Consider the following 16032-nt stretch of genomic DNA (forward strand, 5'->3'; position numbering starts at 1 on the left):
TCATTCGAGGGTAGAAGCACAGCACTAGCTTTTCAGCTGGTACTGGTTCAAGTGCCAGATGCCCGATCTGATTTGACGGTAGAATCACAGCAGCAACCCCACCATGATGACTACATTTTTTGCCCGTTCTTGTCAGTTGCTCAGGCAGTGGAGAAACGGCGTGAGACCCGCCCTGCCTGGGAACCCCCCGCTGGTCAAAAACGCTCGGGTAGGGGACATACGGTATTGGTAGCCGTCCTACCCGGGGACTCCATCCAAATCTTACCCGTCGCGGACCATACGCACCTCATTCGACCTTTTCCTTTCAAAACAGTTTTATTTATTTAGGTGACCCTTGGATTGCTGCCTCATGCTATTTGCATCCAGGAACATTTGGATGATAAACTTAGCACTGGTCCACCATTGGGAGGTGTGCCGTGTCCTAACATTTGTTTTGAAAAAAAAATAGGGGCGTCACATATAGTGTCCAATTATAAGGGTTTAATTCGCCCCAAGAAGGACAGACACACTAACATACCGGATATTATACCAAGGTAGTTACAAGGTTGTTTTACAGAACTCCAGGACCGGAGGAAAACAGAACACAAAGAAAGAAAAAGAAAGAGGACAGCCATGAGGACTTCTTTCATCGTGGTCAAAATTTTTATGATGAACATTTGGTTGCACGGGAACGTGGACCCCATTACTCCAAACCCCCCTGCTGTTAATGTTTCACTGCCCCGCAGTACCGAGGGCCCAGTCACCAGCCACGCTGCATTATCCTGGTGTGCCAAGTTCATAACTTGGTACTCCCTGTCGTACGTAATTGAAGCACTATTAGCGTTGGCAATACTCTGCTGTGCAGTGCAGACTATGCGCCTCCGAAAATGGAGGAGAGCATACCGCGCTCGAACCCCGGTATATCGGATCCGACCCCCTATATTCGGGTATGACCAGACCCCAGCAACCTATGAAACCAGAATAATAAAACATGCACTTGCGTTTTTCTGTAAATAAAAAAATGTACAAAACCCCATCAACAGAAAATGTATGATCCTGAGCTTGACTGCCAAGCCAGGAAAGAGTATATGGAATGTTATGATTGTTGTTGTATGTTTTAGAGAGATAGGATGATGCAATGCTTGATGAGTGTATTTAGGTAAAATTAGAGGTTCCAAGTTTTTATTTTGTAGATGCATGCCCCTGCCTGACATAGCGCCCTCAAGAATTGTTTAGGTAAATTTTTGTGCACAGCTAGGGTCAGAGTAGTGGCCATGTAGGAGGTGTGTCCCCCCCCCGGTCAGGGAACAGAAAGGACAACATTTATGTGATCCTTCACGCTTCGCGTTAGGATCACAAGGAGGGTCTGTAGCCACCTAAAATGGCTGATTCCCTATTAATTTGGCCAAAACCCGATATAAAATGGCTAACCGAAAAAGCTGATGGGAAAAGCAGCCAACAGGGCACAAATGGACAGCTGCAGACAGAATAGCGTATTCGGCTCTGGGGAAGTCTGCCCAGATCGATACCTACGACTATTAGCAGCACATCAACCCAGACATCTGCAGTGTAATCGGCTATCCCTGTGAACAATTGCAACATATTAGCAACTGAATGCCGGGCCAGACCTCTCGGCGCCTGCAGTGGCCGAAACAAAGACAGGAGAACGACCACCCCCCGATCGAGGAATCGCCCCATTATTGGAGCATATCGAACCCAGTGATTGGGAACAAGTCCAATCACTTGGGACTCAGGGTCAAGGGCCGCCCCGAGAGGCGGGAAGCCCCTGGGCCCTATGCATTGAGGGGCCAAGTTCAGATCGCTCTCTCTCCCTTCTTCTCCTGCTCGCAACCTTCGCAATAACATCGACCAGAAACAGTAAGTTTGACTCCAGCGATCGCTACCCGATAGAGACTCCGAGCCATCGACCCGTATCAGCCTTTTGAATCCCGCAGGCCAGGTCCAATTCGATAAGCCAGTCGTTTCCCTGACCTGGTGGGCCATCCCCAAAAGTTAAGTATTGGCCAGTAGTGGTAGGTTTTGATATAGATAGTAGGATTATTGTGTAAGTATTTGTTGCTGTACATAATAAATGACCGTTGATTTCAATCTTACTAAGCGGTGTGCTGACTTATTAATCATAACTCGAGCTTGAACCACGTGGCGGTATCAGAAAGATACCTGGCGACTCGTGAGCAAAGGTGACATTATCAAAGCTAATAAAACTAAGGCTAAAAAGAGCAACAGAGGCCAACGACAACGGGGAGGTGCAGGTGGGGGTAGTATGGGAGGCGCTGAAGGCGGTGGTCAAGGGAGAGTTAATCTCCATCAGGGCTCACAGGGAGAAAAGAGAAGGCAGGGAAAGGGAGGTTAATGGGGGAGATCCTAAGGGTAGACAGGAGATATGCAGAGGCCCCCCGAGGAGGGACTACGTAGGGAGCGGCGACGTCTCCAGACGGAATTCATCCTGTTGACCACAGGGAGGGCAGAGGCACAGTGGAGGAAAGCACAGGGGGCGACGTACGAGTATGGGAGAAGGCGAGCTGGATGCTGGCACATCAGCTCCGTAAGAGAATGGCAAGATAGGTTGAGTTAAGGATAGCATGGGAACTACGGTGCAGAGTGCGGTGAAAGTAAATGAGGCATTTAAGGACTTTTACGAGGAGCTGTACAGATCTCAGCCCCCAGCGGGGGAAAGAGGTGATGCGACGATTTCTAGTTCAACTGAGGTTGCCGAGGGTGGAGGAGCAGGAGGTGGCTGGTTTGGGGGCGCCAATTGGGTTGGAGGAGTTGGTTAAAGGACTGGGGAGCATGCAGGCGGGGAAGGCCAGATGGGTTCCCGGTTGAGTTTTACAGGAAGTATGCGGACCAGTTAGCCCCGTTGCTAGTGAGGACTTTCAATGAGGCAAAGGAGGGGGGGGACCCTGCCCCCGACAATGTCCGGGGCACTGATCTCTCTGATCCTGAAGCGGGACAAGGACCCACTGCAATGTGGGTCGTATAGACCTATCTCACTCCTCAATGTGGATGCTAAGTTGCTGGCAAAAGTGCAGGCTACGAGAATTGAGGACTGTGTCCCGGGGGTGATTCATGAGGACCAGACGGGATTTGTAAAGGGCAGGCAGCTAAGCACCAATGTGCGGAGGCTCCTCAATGTGATGATGATGCCCTTGGTGGAGGGAGAGGCGGAGATAGTGGCTGCTATGGACACGGAGAAGGCCTTTGACCGGGTGGAGTGGGAGTATCTCTGGGAAGTGTTGCAGAGGTTTGGGGGAGGGGTTTATCAGGTGGGTTAAGCTCCTATATAGAGCCCCGGTGGCGAGTGTGGCTATGAATTGGCGGAGGTCGGAGTATTTTTGGCTGTATCGAGGGACGAGGCAGGGGTGCTCCCCGTTTGCATTAGCAATTGAGCCTTTGGCCATGGCATTAAGGGAGTCCAGGAAATGGAGAGGGGTAGTCCAAGGGGGAGAGGAGCATCGGGTGTCGCTGTATGCGGACGACCTGTTGCTGTACATGGCAGATCCAGTGGAGGGGATGGTGGAGGTCATGCGGATCCTAAGGGAGTTTGGGGATTTCTCGGGCTATAAGCTCAATGTAGGGAAAAGTGAGCTCTTTGTGGTGCATCCAGGGGACCAGGGAAGAGGGATAGACGACCTACCGTTGAGGAGGGCGGAAAGGAGCTTTTGGTACTTGGGGATCCAGGTAGCTAGGAGCTGGGGGGCCTTGCACAAACTTAATTTGACACGGCTGGTGGAGCAGGACTTCAAAAGATGGGATGTGTTGCCACTCTCAATAGCGGGCAGGGTACAGTCGATTGAAATGATGGTCCTCCCGAGATTTCTTTTTGTGTTCCAGTGCCTTCCTATTATGATTACCAAGGCATCTTTTAAGCGGGTAGGCAGGAACATCATGGGTTGTGTGTGGGCAAACAAGACCCAGAGGGTAAGGAGGGGGTTTCTGGAGCGTAGTAGGGACAGGGAGGGCTGGCGTTGCCGAATCTGGGTGACTATTATTGGGCAGCCAACTTGGCGATGATCTGTAAGTGGGTAATAGAGGGAGAGGGGGCAGCATGGAAGAGGTTGGAGGTGGCGTCCTGCAAAGGAACGAGCCCGAGGGCGCTGGTGATGGCACCACTGCCGCTCTCGCCGACAAGGTACACCATGAGTCCGGTGGTGGCGGCAACGCTAAAGATCTGGGGGCAGTGGAGACGACATAGGGGTGAAATAGGAGCCTCGGTGTGGTCCCCGATCCGGGAGAACCATCGGTTCGTCCCAGGAAGGACGGTGTTTCAGAGCTGGCACCAGAAGGATGGGCGACCTGTTTATAGACAGGACGTTTGACGAGGCTGAGTAGGTTCTTTGGGATGGAGGACAGATGTGGGAGATGCTCGGGAAGCCCGGTGAATCATGCCCACATGTTCTGGTCGTGCCCGGCACTAGATGGGTTCCACGAAGACTATGTCCAAGGTGGTGAAAGTCCAGGTCAAGCCAAGTTGGGGGCTAGCATTATTTGGGGTGGCGGACGAGCCGGGAGTGCAGGAGGCGAAAGAGGACGATATTCTGGCCTTTGCGGAGGATCTTGCTCATGTGGAAGGACGTGAAGCCCCCCAGTGTGGAAGCCTGGATAAATGACATGGCAAGCTGGAGAGGATAAAGTCTGCCTTGAGAGGGTCTGCGCAGGGGTTCTTCAGGCAGTGGCAACCGTTCCCAGACTATCTCACGGAGCGTTAGAATGAGGTCGGTCAGCAGCAGCAGCAGCAACCCAGGAGGGGAGGGAGGGGGGTGTCTCTTTTGGGGGGATGGGGTAGTTGGGCAGGCTGGGGAGGTTTTTTTCCCCTAGGGGTACTTGTAAAAAGCATATGGGAGGGTTATTATGTGCGGGAGAAACCCATTGTATAAGTTCTGTAATATGTTTGATTGATATGTTTATGTTTTGTTCTGTTCTGTTCTGTTGGGGAGGAGGGATTTAATTGGTTGAAAAAACTTTGAATAAACATTTTGAAAAAAAATATTGTAGTGGGGGGCTGGATAGAGGGCCAGCGATTGACAAAGATGTCGAGGACAGAAAGACAAAAGGAATGTAAATGGCAGTGATCAAGGCTAAGGGTGCTGATAGTGGCACAAAGATTTTTATCCCAATGATGCCACTTTCTAAAACAGTGCCGAAACATCATTCTTCCTTAATCGTAGTTTCCCTCCCACTGTTGTCAACAATGCTCTCAACTGTGTCTGACCCATCTCCCCTCTCCCATAAACAGAGTAGGGTCCCCCGTCGTCACTTTTCACCCCGCCAGCCTCCACATTCAAAGAATCATCCTGCATCAGTTCCTCCAAATCCAGCATGATTCCACTGCCACCATTCCACCTTCTGCACCGTAAATTCTATGAAACATATCTTCCCCTCACTCCCCGTTAGCATTTCACAGGGACCGTTCTCTGCAGGATACCCTGGTCCACTCCTCCATTACCCCAACATCTTCACACGGCACCTTCCCATGCAATCACGGAAGGTGCAACACCTGCCTCTTTACCTCCAGAAAAGTAATTATGTTACCTTTTCTGTTCTCTAAGATGCTGTCTGATCTGCTGCTGCCTCCATTATTTTCTGCTTTTCAAATTTTCTCCAACATTTTGCCTTTCCAAATATGTAATAGTGGATGTGTTATTCTCAAGGACATGTATTCTATTTGTTTGAAATAGCCCAAGTTACTTGTGCACCCAGCTTACTAGAATTATAAAGTAAAAACTGAATTATGGCATTGGCAAACAGACAAGAACAATTTACTTATTGCTTGCTTAATTTCTAGTTAATTCAGAATCTAAATCGATTCTGCAAATTGTCTTCGAGGCAATAAATATTTTCATTTATTCAGCACTTTTTGTAAATATTGGATGCCTCAAGACACTTACCAATGATGTCACTATGATATAGGAAAAGGAGCAAATTTGCACATAACAGCAAATGCGATAAATGACCAGAACATCTATTTTGCTAATGTTGGTTGAAGGATATCGGCTGACATCTTGGAGATAATACACTTCAAAATAATGCCATGGGTTTTTCTACATCCACCGAAGGGCATTTGGGTCATCATATCCAAAAGACAGCACCTCCAACATCACAGCACTGCCTCAGCAAGGTGCAGGAGTGTCATTTGTGCTCAAGACCAGGGGTGGGTTTTGAAAAGTGCATTGGTCACTATTGCTAGAAAGTCAAGTGCTCAAGGATGCAAGAACATCATGTAGTGAAATACTAACTGCGACTGGAGACAAAATGCAAAAAAACTAAACTCTAAGTATTTGCATACCCTTTTTCCAATCCTCTGCCAAGCCAAATGGAAAAGTCTCCAATGTTATAAATTAAAAAAGACCCCCCACAAAACCATGCTCTCAGTCACAGAAATACATAGAAAATAGAGGCGGCAACCATTTGGCCCTTTGAGTCTGCTCCACCATTCATTATCATGGTTGATCAAGTTCAACACACTGATCCTACCCCCCCCCACCCCCACACATCAAATATCCCACGATTCCTTTAGCCCTATGAGCTCTAATTCCTTCTTGAAATTACAATGTTTTCACCTCAACTACTTTGTGGTAGAATTCCAGATTCACAACTCTGGGTGAAGAAATTTCTTTTCACCCGAGTCATGAAAGGTTTAACCCTTATCCTCAAACTATGACCTCCCCCACCATTTGGACCATTCTTTCTGAATCTACCCACTCTAATCCTGTTTGAATTTTCTAAGTTTCTATGAGATTCCCCCCTCATTCTTCTAAACTCCAATGAATATAAGCCTAACCGACTTTGTCTCTCCTCATATGACAGTGCCGACATCCCAGGAATCAGACTGGTAAACCTTCAGGGCACTCCCTCCATAGCAAGAACTTCCTTCCTCATAAGGACACCAAAACAGCACAATATTCCAGGTGTGGTTTCACCAAACCCTGACACAATTGCAGTAAAACATCCCTATTCATATCTCAAATCCTCTCGCTAAGGCGGCCAACATACCATTTGCCTTCTTTACTGTCTGCTGCACCTGCGTGCTTACTTTCATTGACTGATGCACGAGGACACCAAGGTCTCGCTGTGTATCCACCCCTCTCAATTTACACCTATTCAAATAATAATCTGCCTTCCTATTTTTGCTCTCAAAGTGGATAACCTCACATTGATCCACATTATACTGCATCGGCCATCTACACCTCCCGTTGCCTTGGGAAAGCGGGCAGCATAATCAAAGGCCCCTGCCACCCGGCTTACTCACTCTTCCAACTTCTTCCATCGGGCAGGAGGTACAAAAGTCTGAGAACACGCACAGATTCAAAAACAGCTTCTTCCCTGCTGTTACCAGACTCCTAAATGACTCTATGGACTGATCTGATTAATACTATACACCTGTATGCTTCACCCGATGCCTGTATCTATGCATTTACATTGTGTACCGTGTGTTGCCCTATTATGTATTTTCTTTTCTCTTCATGTACTAAATGATCTGTTTGAGCTGCACGCAGAAAAATACTTTTCACTGTACCTCGGTACACGTGACAATAAACAAATCCAATCCAATCATATGTTCACTGAGCCCGTCCAAACCCCGCTGAAGCATCTCTGCATCCTCAGTTCACCCCATCTATAATACCTTTCAAATGGAGGAAGGAGCTGCGCTCCGAAAGCAAGTGATTCGAAACAAACCTGTTGTACTTTAACCTGGTATTGTAAGACTTCTTACCTTTCAAACTAGTAATCAACAAATAAAGAAACGAGGAGCTGGGGCAACAATTTTAGCTATCACATTACATATTAATGACTAATCATTTGGGACTAATCTCACCGATGGAACTTGATTAATTACTTTCATGCAGTAATTCTCTTACAGAACTACAAAATAAAATAGTGAAATGAAAATTAACATTTTTTCCTAGAACTTCAAAATGGCTAGAGATGTGCAGTGTGTCCTGAGCGTAATTGCAGAAACTGGAAGAGCATTTAAAACATATCTGAAACTTGAGAATCAAGGCAAATTCAAAACTTGAGTCATACTGCACACTGAAGAGCAAATGTAAGAGAAAGGTTGAACCCTACAAAAGGATTACATAATATAAGTCTTTCCAGCTTAAATTTGCTTCAAATCAAATTTCAAAGTATTACACTACACTAAATAATTGACAAGATCAAACAAATGCATTACAAAGAAAAAGGGAAACCTTTATTAAGTTCAAACACCTACTTATTCTTCAGTTGTTACAGAAGACATCCCTTTACTTTAAAATACTATCACATTGTAACACACTGAGAACTAAGGTTTCTGAAGTGATTGTGGGTTTTCTCCCTCCTCCTGCAAAATAATTAGAAACTTCATTTAACAAAGGTGTATATCAATACATTAAAGAAATTAATTACTTTAATTGGGATATACTGAACATATTGTCTCTCATCAAATCAACGCAGCACTTGTTACAATGCTCAGTACAAAATAAAGCAGTCAAGTGAACAGTTGTCGAAATCTGGCCAAGATACTACTGTATGATGATATTTACTCAATTTACTTCAGTTGATATATTGTTTTTAGCAACCCAAGGTCCACATGTAAGAGTTTGAGTCTCCATTATAAAGTATCACCATACAGTAAGATCTTTAAAAAAAAAAGTTCTCAAAACAGAATGGAATTTTTTTTTAACAAGCATCTAACAAATGAAACAACCACCGCGAAAGATACATTTATCAAAGGTTTTTCCAACCCTTTCAAAACCATTCATGGCGACATTTAAAAGTTACAAAAAAATGGTCCTTATACATGACATTGGGCATACACCTTCAAAAGGAACTTGAACTTACAATGGGATCTTTCTAAAATACTACAGTTTAAAATTCAGTCTGAGACTATTCAAGGTGTTTGTGGTATTCATTCAGTGTGGTGTGGTGCTCTTCAAACAATGTTGTGGTGGATATACAAACTTCTCTCCAAAGCAGTGTGAATTCTGATATTTCAGGTGGTCACTCCTTACTGCAGCTGGAGTCTAGCACCTAGTTTTAATGGATGACCTACAATAGGAAAAATATAATATTTACTTCGTGCAAGAATCTCCACACAGTCACAAGTTCAGGCTGCATAATTTCACAATGCATTTTAAAGAGCAACAGGACTGAAGCACAGGGCAAGTTCATTCATAAAAACAAGTAGGAGTAGACCATTACGGCAGCACGGTAGCATAGTGGTTAGCACGGTTGCTTCACAGCACCAGGGTCCCAGGTTCGATTCCTGGCTTGGGTCACTGCGCGGAGTCTGCACGTTCTCCCTGTGCCTGCGTGTGTTTCCTCCCACAGTCCAAAGATGTGCAGGTTAAATGGATTGGCCATGCTAAATTGCCCTTAGTGTCCAATAAGGTTAAGTGGGGTTATCCAAATCCCATTACATAATCAGCATTATTTTTTATTCTTCCCACTGCAGGATTAATTTCATATTTTCCTATATTGTACTGCCATGCCACTCTTTAATCTGCCATTGTCCATCCTTTGCAGCCTCAATGTTATATTCAATGTACTTTTCCACCCAACTTTGCATCAACAGCAAACCTGGAGATCAGTCCCCTCAGCTCAGTCATCAATGCAGACTATAAATAGCTGAGACCAAAGTACTGATCCTTGCCACACCTCACGTACAGTCTACCAACTCAAATATAATCAGTTTAATTTTACTGCTTTCATCATTGCCAACTCATCCAGAAAATATCAGAAGCGTCATCAACAAAACTTTTTTTTGCTTCTGCAGCTTTGTTTAAGGCTATCTCGTTTTACGGATTACTTCTTTCTATACATTCCCATACACATCCAAGAGAACTCAATCTTCTTCTCCTTCCATGGTTATATTTGCCCCGATGTCATTTTAGTTTTTTTTTTTTTTTTTTAATCCATTTAGTCATATTTGCTAGCTCTCGGGGGCAGCAAGGTGACATAGTGGTTAGCACAGCTGCCTCACAGTGCCAGGGACCCGGGTTCAATTCTGGCCTTTCGGGGGAGGGGGGGGGGGAAGGAGAGAGAGACTGAGTGGAGTTTACACATTCTCCCCATGTCTGCACGGGTTTCCTCCGGGTGCTCCGGTTTCCTCCCACAGTCCACCCTCACACCCACAACTTGGACATTGCATCAAAGAAAGCTGTCCAGAACCTGACAAGTCTGGGGCATGTCCATAACATGTGGGTGTCATTGGCCAGGCCTCCCTGACACCATTCACATTTGTCCTCCACCTCTCAAGAGCCTGCTCATTCAGTTCTAGTTAGGTGCCCTCTGTGCACCACTTTCAGTTGCATTAGGCTTAACCTTGCACATGTGAATGGCACAGAAGTCCAGGCTGAAAAATCGCAAAAGGGTTGGGTCACAGAAATCTTCATGGGTAGCGCCAATGTGTGCAAGTTAAATCTGATCATTCTATAATATTTCTCTGCCAAGAATAAAAGATTTGCCATTTTCTGTTCCATGTCAAGACGTGGATCAAATTAAAAAAACAAGGAATTTCTGTAAACTTAGCAATACAGTCATGGGGCAGAAAACAGATTGTATAAACACGGGGGAAAGGTGACATTCTGCGTAACAAGCCTGAAAGAACTCCATGTAGTAATACGACATGCCATCTATTTAGCTGTTGAAAAATTGCTGGTGCTAGTTCAGACAGTTCTTACAAAGCTTTGTGGATTTTGATTCACAACATGGCAACATGCCATCCTTCAAATGCAACAGTCAGAACGCTGGAAAAATATGCTCAGAAAATGACATGATAAAATGTAATATTCTGAACTAATTTGGCAGAATGTTGAATACAAAATAATTGGATGGAAAATGCTAACCTGGAGCAGGCAGAAGGGCCCTGATTGGCCGATCACCCAAAAGTGGAGGTTTTTTCTGAGAAAGAGGTGCATGACCCAAAAGGGGTGGCCTGCCTGGTGTTGGAAGAAGGGGTTTAGGCTTGCTGGTGGGTTGCGCAACACTGCCTACATCATAGTAACCTTCAGTTCCAGTGGGTTGTTGAACGAGAGAAGCTGGAAAATAAAAGTTTAAAACACAAGTTCACGCCAATATATGGTTTGCATGCAATTCAAATATTTTAACACTAAATTCCACTTACTGCTATTAATGTTATTTAATTCAAATTGCTGTACTCTGTGCATTAACTTGAACTTATCAGCAGAATACACATGCAATTTTGCAACCATTACACATCCAAGATTAGAATAGAAATTTAATGAAGGGAAGATCCCAAAGTAGTTATGAATATTTTTAGGAAGGAGCTGGACACATTATGAAAGTAAAACTAATGGAAATGCCCCCCTATACAGTGCAACCAGCTCAAATTGAAATATAATCCATGGCACTGGAATCCTGAAATATGCTCACATACCTTCATGTGGCCATTGATAAGCTTCAGTTCCCCCTTCCTGGAAGTTTTGCCAATTGCTGTTTGCCTCTATCAAAACACATTGATGTTAAGTTTGTAACAATCGTCAAAACTAGCACATTTGAAAGCATCAGCACAGAAATCAAGGCTCTAGATTGGTGATTCAAATCAAACTTCTGTACACTATAGCAGGGATGCCCAAACTGCATCCCCAATGCTACATATGGCTTGACATTTTGGTAGTTTAGACCTCAAAGCCCACACAACAGAATCCCAATTGTGCTCATATTTCCCTGTTGTCTGGTTTCAATTGTGTGATTTTGGAAGTTGTCTGGGTGGACAAATCCTAAAATCAAAATACACGATGCAAAATAGTACATTTATTGGAAAATGGATTTAAACTTCATGGAGTACATGATCCTTTTAAGGAATTCAATTTCTGACATACATTCATCAGAAAAGGAGATACTTCTCTACCAGCAGCTGTACCACTGATCCATCTGTTGCAGAATTATCTTCATGTGCAATGTTCATGAAGCCAGTGTTTTGCAGCAGGTAATAGGATTGAATTAAGGATTGAAGAGCAGAACCAATGTTTAGTGCCATGGAAAAAGAGTCTGCATAATGAACCCATTACTGTATTTTTTGAGTGTCAGTGCAGAAGCAGGGGAAGTGATTGTTACTGGTAATGATCAGAAAAACAATCTGCCAGCTCCCTTAGTGACATTGCACTGGTCAATTGTAATCTTTAAAAATTCAACCACCCCTCAATATGTCCTACCCATATTATATTTTTGAACATTAACTGAAAGAGTTCCTAGCCTTGGTGCTATTTTCCATAAATGGCACATATACAACAACCCTTGTTGCTCCTGTATTATTTATTTTAAATGGCATTTACAATATTTAATTGAAAATGTTAGCAGTGGAATTACTTTCAATAGACAACTACTGAGGTTGAGTGGATTCCATTAATATGCACTCACTAGACAGACAAATATGAATCCTTAACTAACCTCCTTCAAGGTCCTCTTTTCTTTTGTTTAAGTAGTCAACCACTTTTTGAAGCTCCTCAGCATAAAGATGTTTTCCATCACCTAGCAGAAAGAGGAGATGCCGAACGCTGCTTGGCACAACATGACTTTCATCATAAGATTCACGATGAAGGTAATCATCTGCCAAATTAGCTGCTTTGTGCGCAATCTCAAGTCGTTCTTTTTCCAGATTTTCACCAAATATGCGTTGGTGCTCACGAGAAATCAGGTCCAAAGCATCTTCCAAAGGCATATTACGATGTTCTGCTCAAGATAGATAACTTTATTTTTGATCTGATAGGAAAGCTCTTCAGTGTGCCAAGTACACATTTTAAAAAAGTTACTAGCAAGTGTTTGGAAATAAATCAACACTGGCATTTCAACAAAATGGAACGGTGGAAAAATAATCGCGAGATGTGTGTGGACACAATGAACTACTGAACATTTACGCAAAAGCTAAGATTTTCATAGCATGGGAGGGGTCAAGACATGGACTGCTGTCCAAATTCAGCCTTCATACTCATCACAACTGTCAGGAGATTTTTAAAGTGTGCGTCCGGGAAACCACACGATCCATGGGGTCGGAAACAAAGTGAGGGAGGAAACTTGGTGCATGTCTATACAGGGAGGGGGTTTAACCGTGTGTATGTTGCATGCCACATTAGAACAAAAGTATTTACTTAGATCAAGTCTCACATTTCTGTGCAATCATAACAGTCCACACACTAGCTTTGTTATATTTGATGTAAGCACGGCAGTTATATTTGATGTAAGCACGGTTTGAGGGCAGCACAGTAGCATTGTGGATAGCACAATTGCTTCACAGCTCCAGGGTCCCACGTTCAATTCCCGGCTTGGGTCACTGTCTATGCGGAGTCTGCACATCCTCCCCGTGTGTGCATGGGTTTCCTCCGGGTGCTCCGGTTTCCTCCCACAGTCCAAAGATGTGCGGGTTAGGTGGATTGGCCATGATAAATTGCCCTTAGTGTCCAAAATTGCCCTTAGTGGGGTTACTGGGTTATGGGGATAGGGTGGAGGTGTTGACCTTGGGTAGGGTGCTCTTTCCAAGAACTGGTGCAGACTCGATGGGCTGAATGGCATCCTTCTGCACTGTAAATTCTATGATCTATGTGTCCCCAGCGCAAAAAGGTTGGGGTGCCTCAGTTTCAAGTCTGGCACAGATGTTCGACGCAATTCAAGGTGATGAGCTATCTCGAGAATTAAGAAATTATGTTAATATCTGAGAAACCGTATTAAACTAGTGAAACAATAATTTAAAATGCAAGCTCTCTTATACCTACAAATTATTCTTAATGCTGACCATATAGCAGAATTTTTAAAAGTAGCTCATCGGAGAGAGTTAAAGTAATCTTATTAATCCAAACTTTGAAACATATATAGCCCAAGGAAAGTTCGATGTTTTCAATTAGGGAAGAGGAAACAGAATTTACAGGTTCCTCTATTAGCTGCCCAATGATGCTCAGAATCTGAACCACCTGGATACTGTGAGCACGATAATGACATCCTATGATTGAACAGAATAAGTACAGCTGTTTAGCACAGGGCTAAATCGCTGGCTTTGAAAGCAGACCACGGCAGGCCAGCAGCACAGTTCGATTCCCGTAACAGCCTCCCCGAACAGGCGCCGGAATGTGGCGACTAGGGGCTTTTCACAGTAACTTCATTTGAAGCCTACTTGTGACAATAAGCGATTTTCATTTCATTTCATTTTTCATTGCTCAGGTTAAGAAAATGAAGAAGTCACTTAGGCCACAGAAACCAGATCTCAAACACAGGTGAAAATAAACTGTCAATGCCAGCTTAATAGACAGTGATGAGCTGATTTAAACAAAAAAAAAAACCTCTTCATTGGGATGGAAACAATGTGAAGGTTTACAAAAAACAGTTCCTCGAGGAGACTAATAATCAAAATCCCTGCAAGTTTGACCCAATGAGAAAAAACAATGTAACCTATTTTCTACTGACTTACGATATTGCATGCTAAATATGTTTGAGGAAAATTGGATTTTGGTCACATGTAATTGCACAAATCTCGAATCTTCAAGGGATAAGAAATCTCAGATTCTTGGAGACATAAGTCAGGTGATATTAACTTACTGCATTATACAAGAGGGCAAAGAAAGGGAGAGATTAGTGGGGGAGATTTTGAGGGTGGATAAAAGATATGCGGAGGCCCGCGGACGAAGGACTACATAAAGAGAGGCGAAGACTTCGAACGGAGTTTGACCTGCTGACCATAGGAAAGGCAGAGGCACAGTGGAGGAAGGCACAGGGGAAGAGATACGAATATGGGGAAAAGGCGAGCCGGCTGCTGGTCCACCAACTTCGCAAGAGGATAGCGGCGAGGGAAATTGGGGGAGTTAGGGATGAAACGGGAACTACAGAGCGGAGAGCAGGGAAGGTAAATGAGGTGTTTACGGCCTTTTATGAGAGGGTATACAAGTCCCAACCCCCGGAGGGAAAGCAACAGTTTCTGGACCAACTAAGGTTCCCGAGGGCGGAGGAGCAGGAGGTGGCAGGTCTGGGGGCACCAATTGAGGTGGATGAGGTGACTAAAGGGCTGGGGAATATGCAGGCAGGGAAGGCCCCGGGACCAGATCCGGTTGGATTTTACAGGAAATGTGGACTTGTTGGACCCGCTGCGGGTGAGAACCTTTAATGAGGCCAGAGAAGGGGGGACTCTACCCCCAACAATGTCGGAGGCGACGATATCACTAATCCTGAAGCGGGATAAAGATCCGCTGCAGTGCGGGTCATATAGGCCTACCTCACTCCTAAATGTAGACGCCAAGCTGCTGGCAACGAAGATCGAGGATTGTGTCCCGGGGGTGGTGCATGAAGACCAGACAGGGTTTGTAAAGGGGAGACAACTGAATGTCAACGTGCGACGGCTGTTGGGGGTGATAATGATGCCCCCAGCGGAGGGGGAGGCAGAGATAGTGGTGGCAATGGATGCAGAGAAGGCATTCGATAGGGTAGAGTGGGAGTATCTATGGGAGGTGTTGAGGAGGTTTGGGTTCGGGGAGGGGTTTGTCAGTTGGGTCAGACTCCTCTATGGGGCCCCAGTGGCAAGTGTAGTCACAAACCGGCAAAGATCGGAGTATTTTCGGTTACACAGGGGAACAAGGCAGGGGTGCCCCCTGTCCCCATTACTGTTCGCATTGGCAATTGAACCACTGGCCATAGCATTGAGAGACTCTAAGAAATGGAGGGGGGTGGTTAGAGGGGGAAGAGGAACATCGAGTGTCACTCTACGCAGATGACCTACTGCTTTATGTGGCGGATCCTGTAGAGGGGATGACGCGGATGATGGAGCAGATGGAGGAGGATTTCAAGAGGTGGGATATGCTGCCGCTCTCACTGGCGGGCAGAGTGCAGGCGGTAAAAATGATGGTTCTCCCAAAGTTTTTTTTCGTGTTTCAATGTCTCCCCATTCTGATCACGAAGGCCTTTTTCAAGAAAATAGACAGGAGCGTTATGATTTTTCTGTGGGCAGGGAAGACCCCGAGGGTAAGGAGGGGGTTCCTGCAGCGTAGTAGGAACAGAGGGGGACTGGCGTTGCCGAACCTGGACGACTACTACTGGGCCGCCAATGTGGCGACG

General features: G+C 45.1%; 1 protein-coding gene across 3 annotated transcripts in view; it reads right to left on the reverse strand.

The window, feature by feature from the left end:
* Positions 1–8165: 8165 nt before the first annotated feature.
* LOC140430620 (nuclear receptor coactivator 5-like) overlaps positions 8166–16032 on the reverse strand; it is a 42218-nt gene continuing 34351 nt past the window's right edge. For all 3 annotated transcript variants that reach the window (XM_072518218.1, XM_072518220.1, XM_072518219.1), the window contains 4 exons: positions 12391–12672; positions 11378–11443; positions 10827–11018; positions 8166–9027 (listed from right to left, as the gene is read on the reverse strand). In XM_072518218.1, the coding sequence (XP_072374319.1) occupies positions 8987–9027; positions 10827–11018; positions 11378–11443; positions 12391–12672 (581 nt within the window). In that variant the 3' untranslated portion in view covers positions 8166–8986. The remainder of the gene's footprint in view (positions 9028–10826; positions 11019–11377; positions 11444–12390; positions 12673–16032) is intronic.

Source organism: Scyliorhinus torazame, chromosome 10 (assembly GCF_047496885.1).
Source record: "Scyliorhinus torazame isolate Kashiwa2021f chromosome 10, sScyTor2.1, whole genome shotgun sequence".
Classification (NCBI taxonomy): Eukaryota; Metazoa; Chordata; class Chondrichthyes; order Carcharhiniformes; family Scyliorhinidae; genus Scyliorhinus; species Scyliorhinus torazame.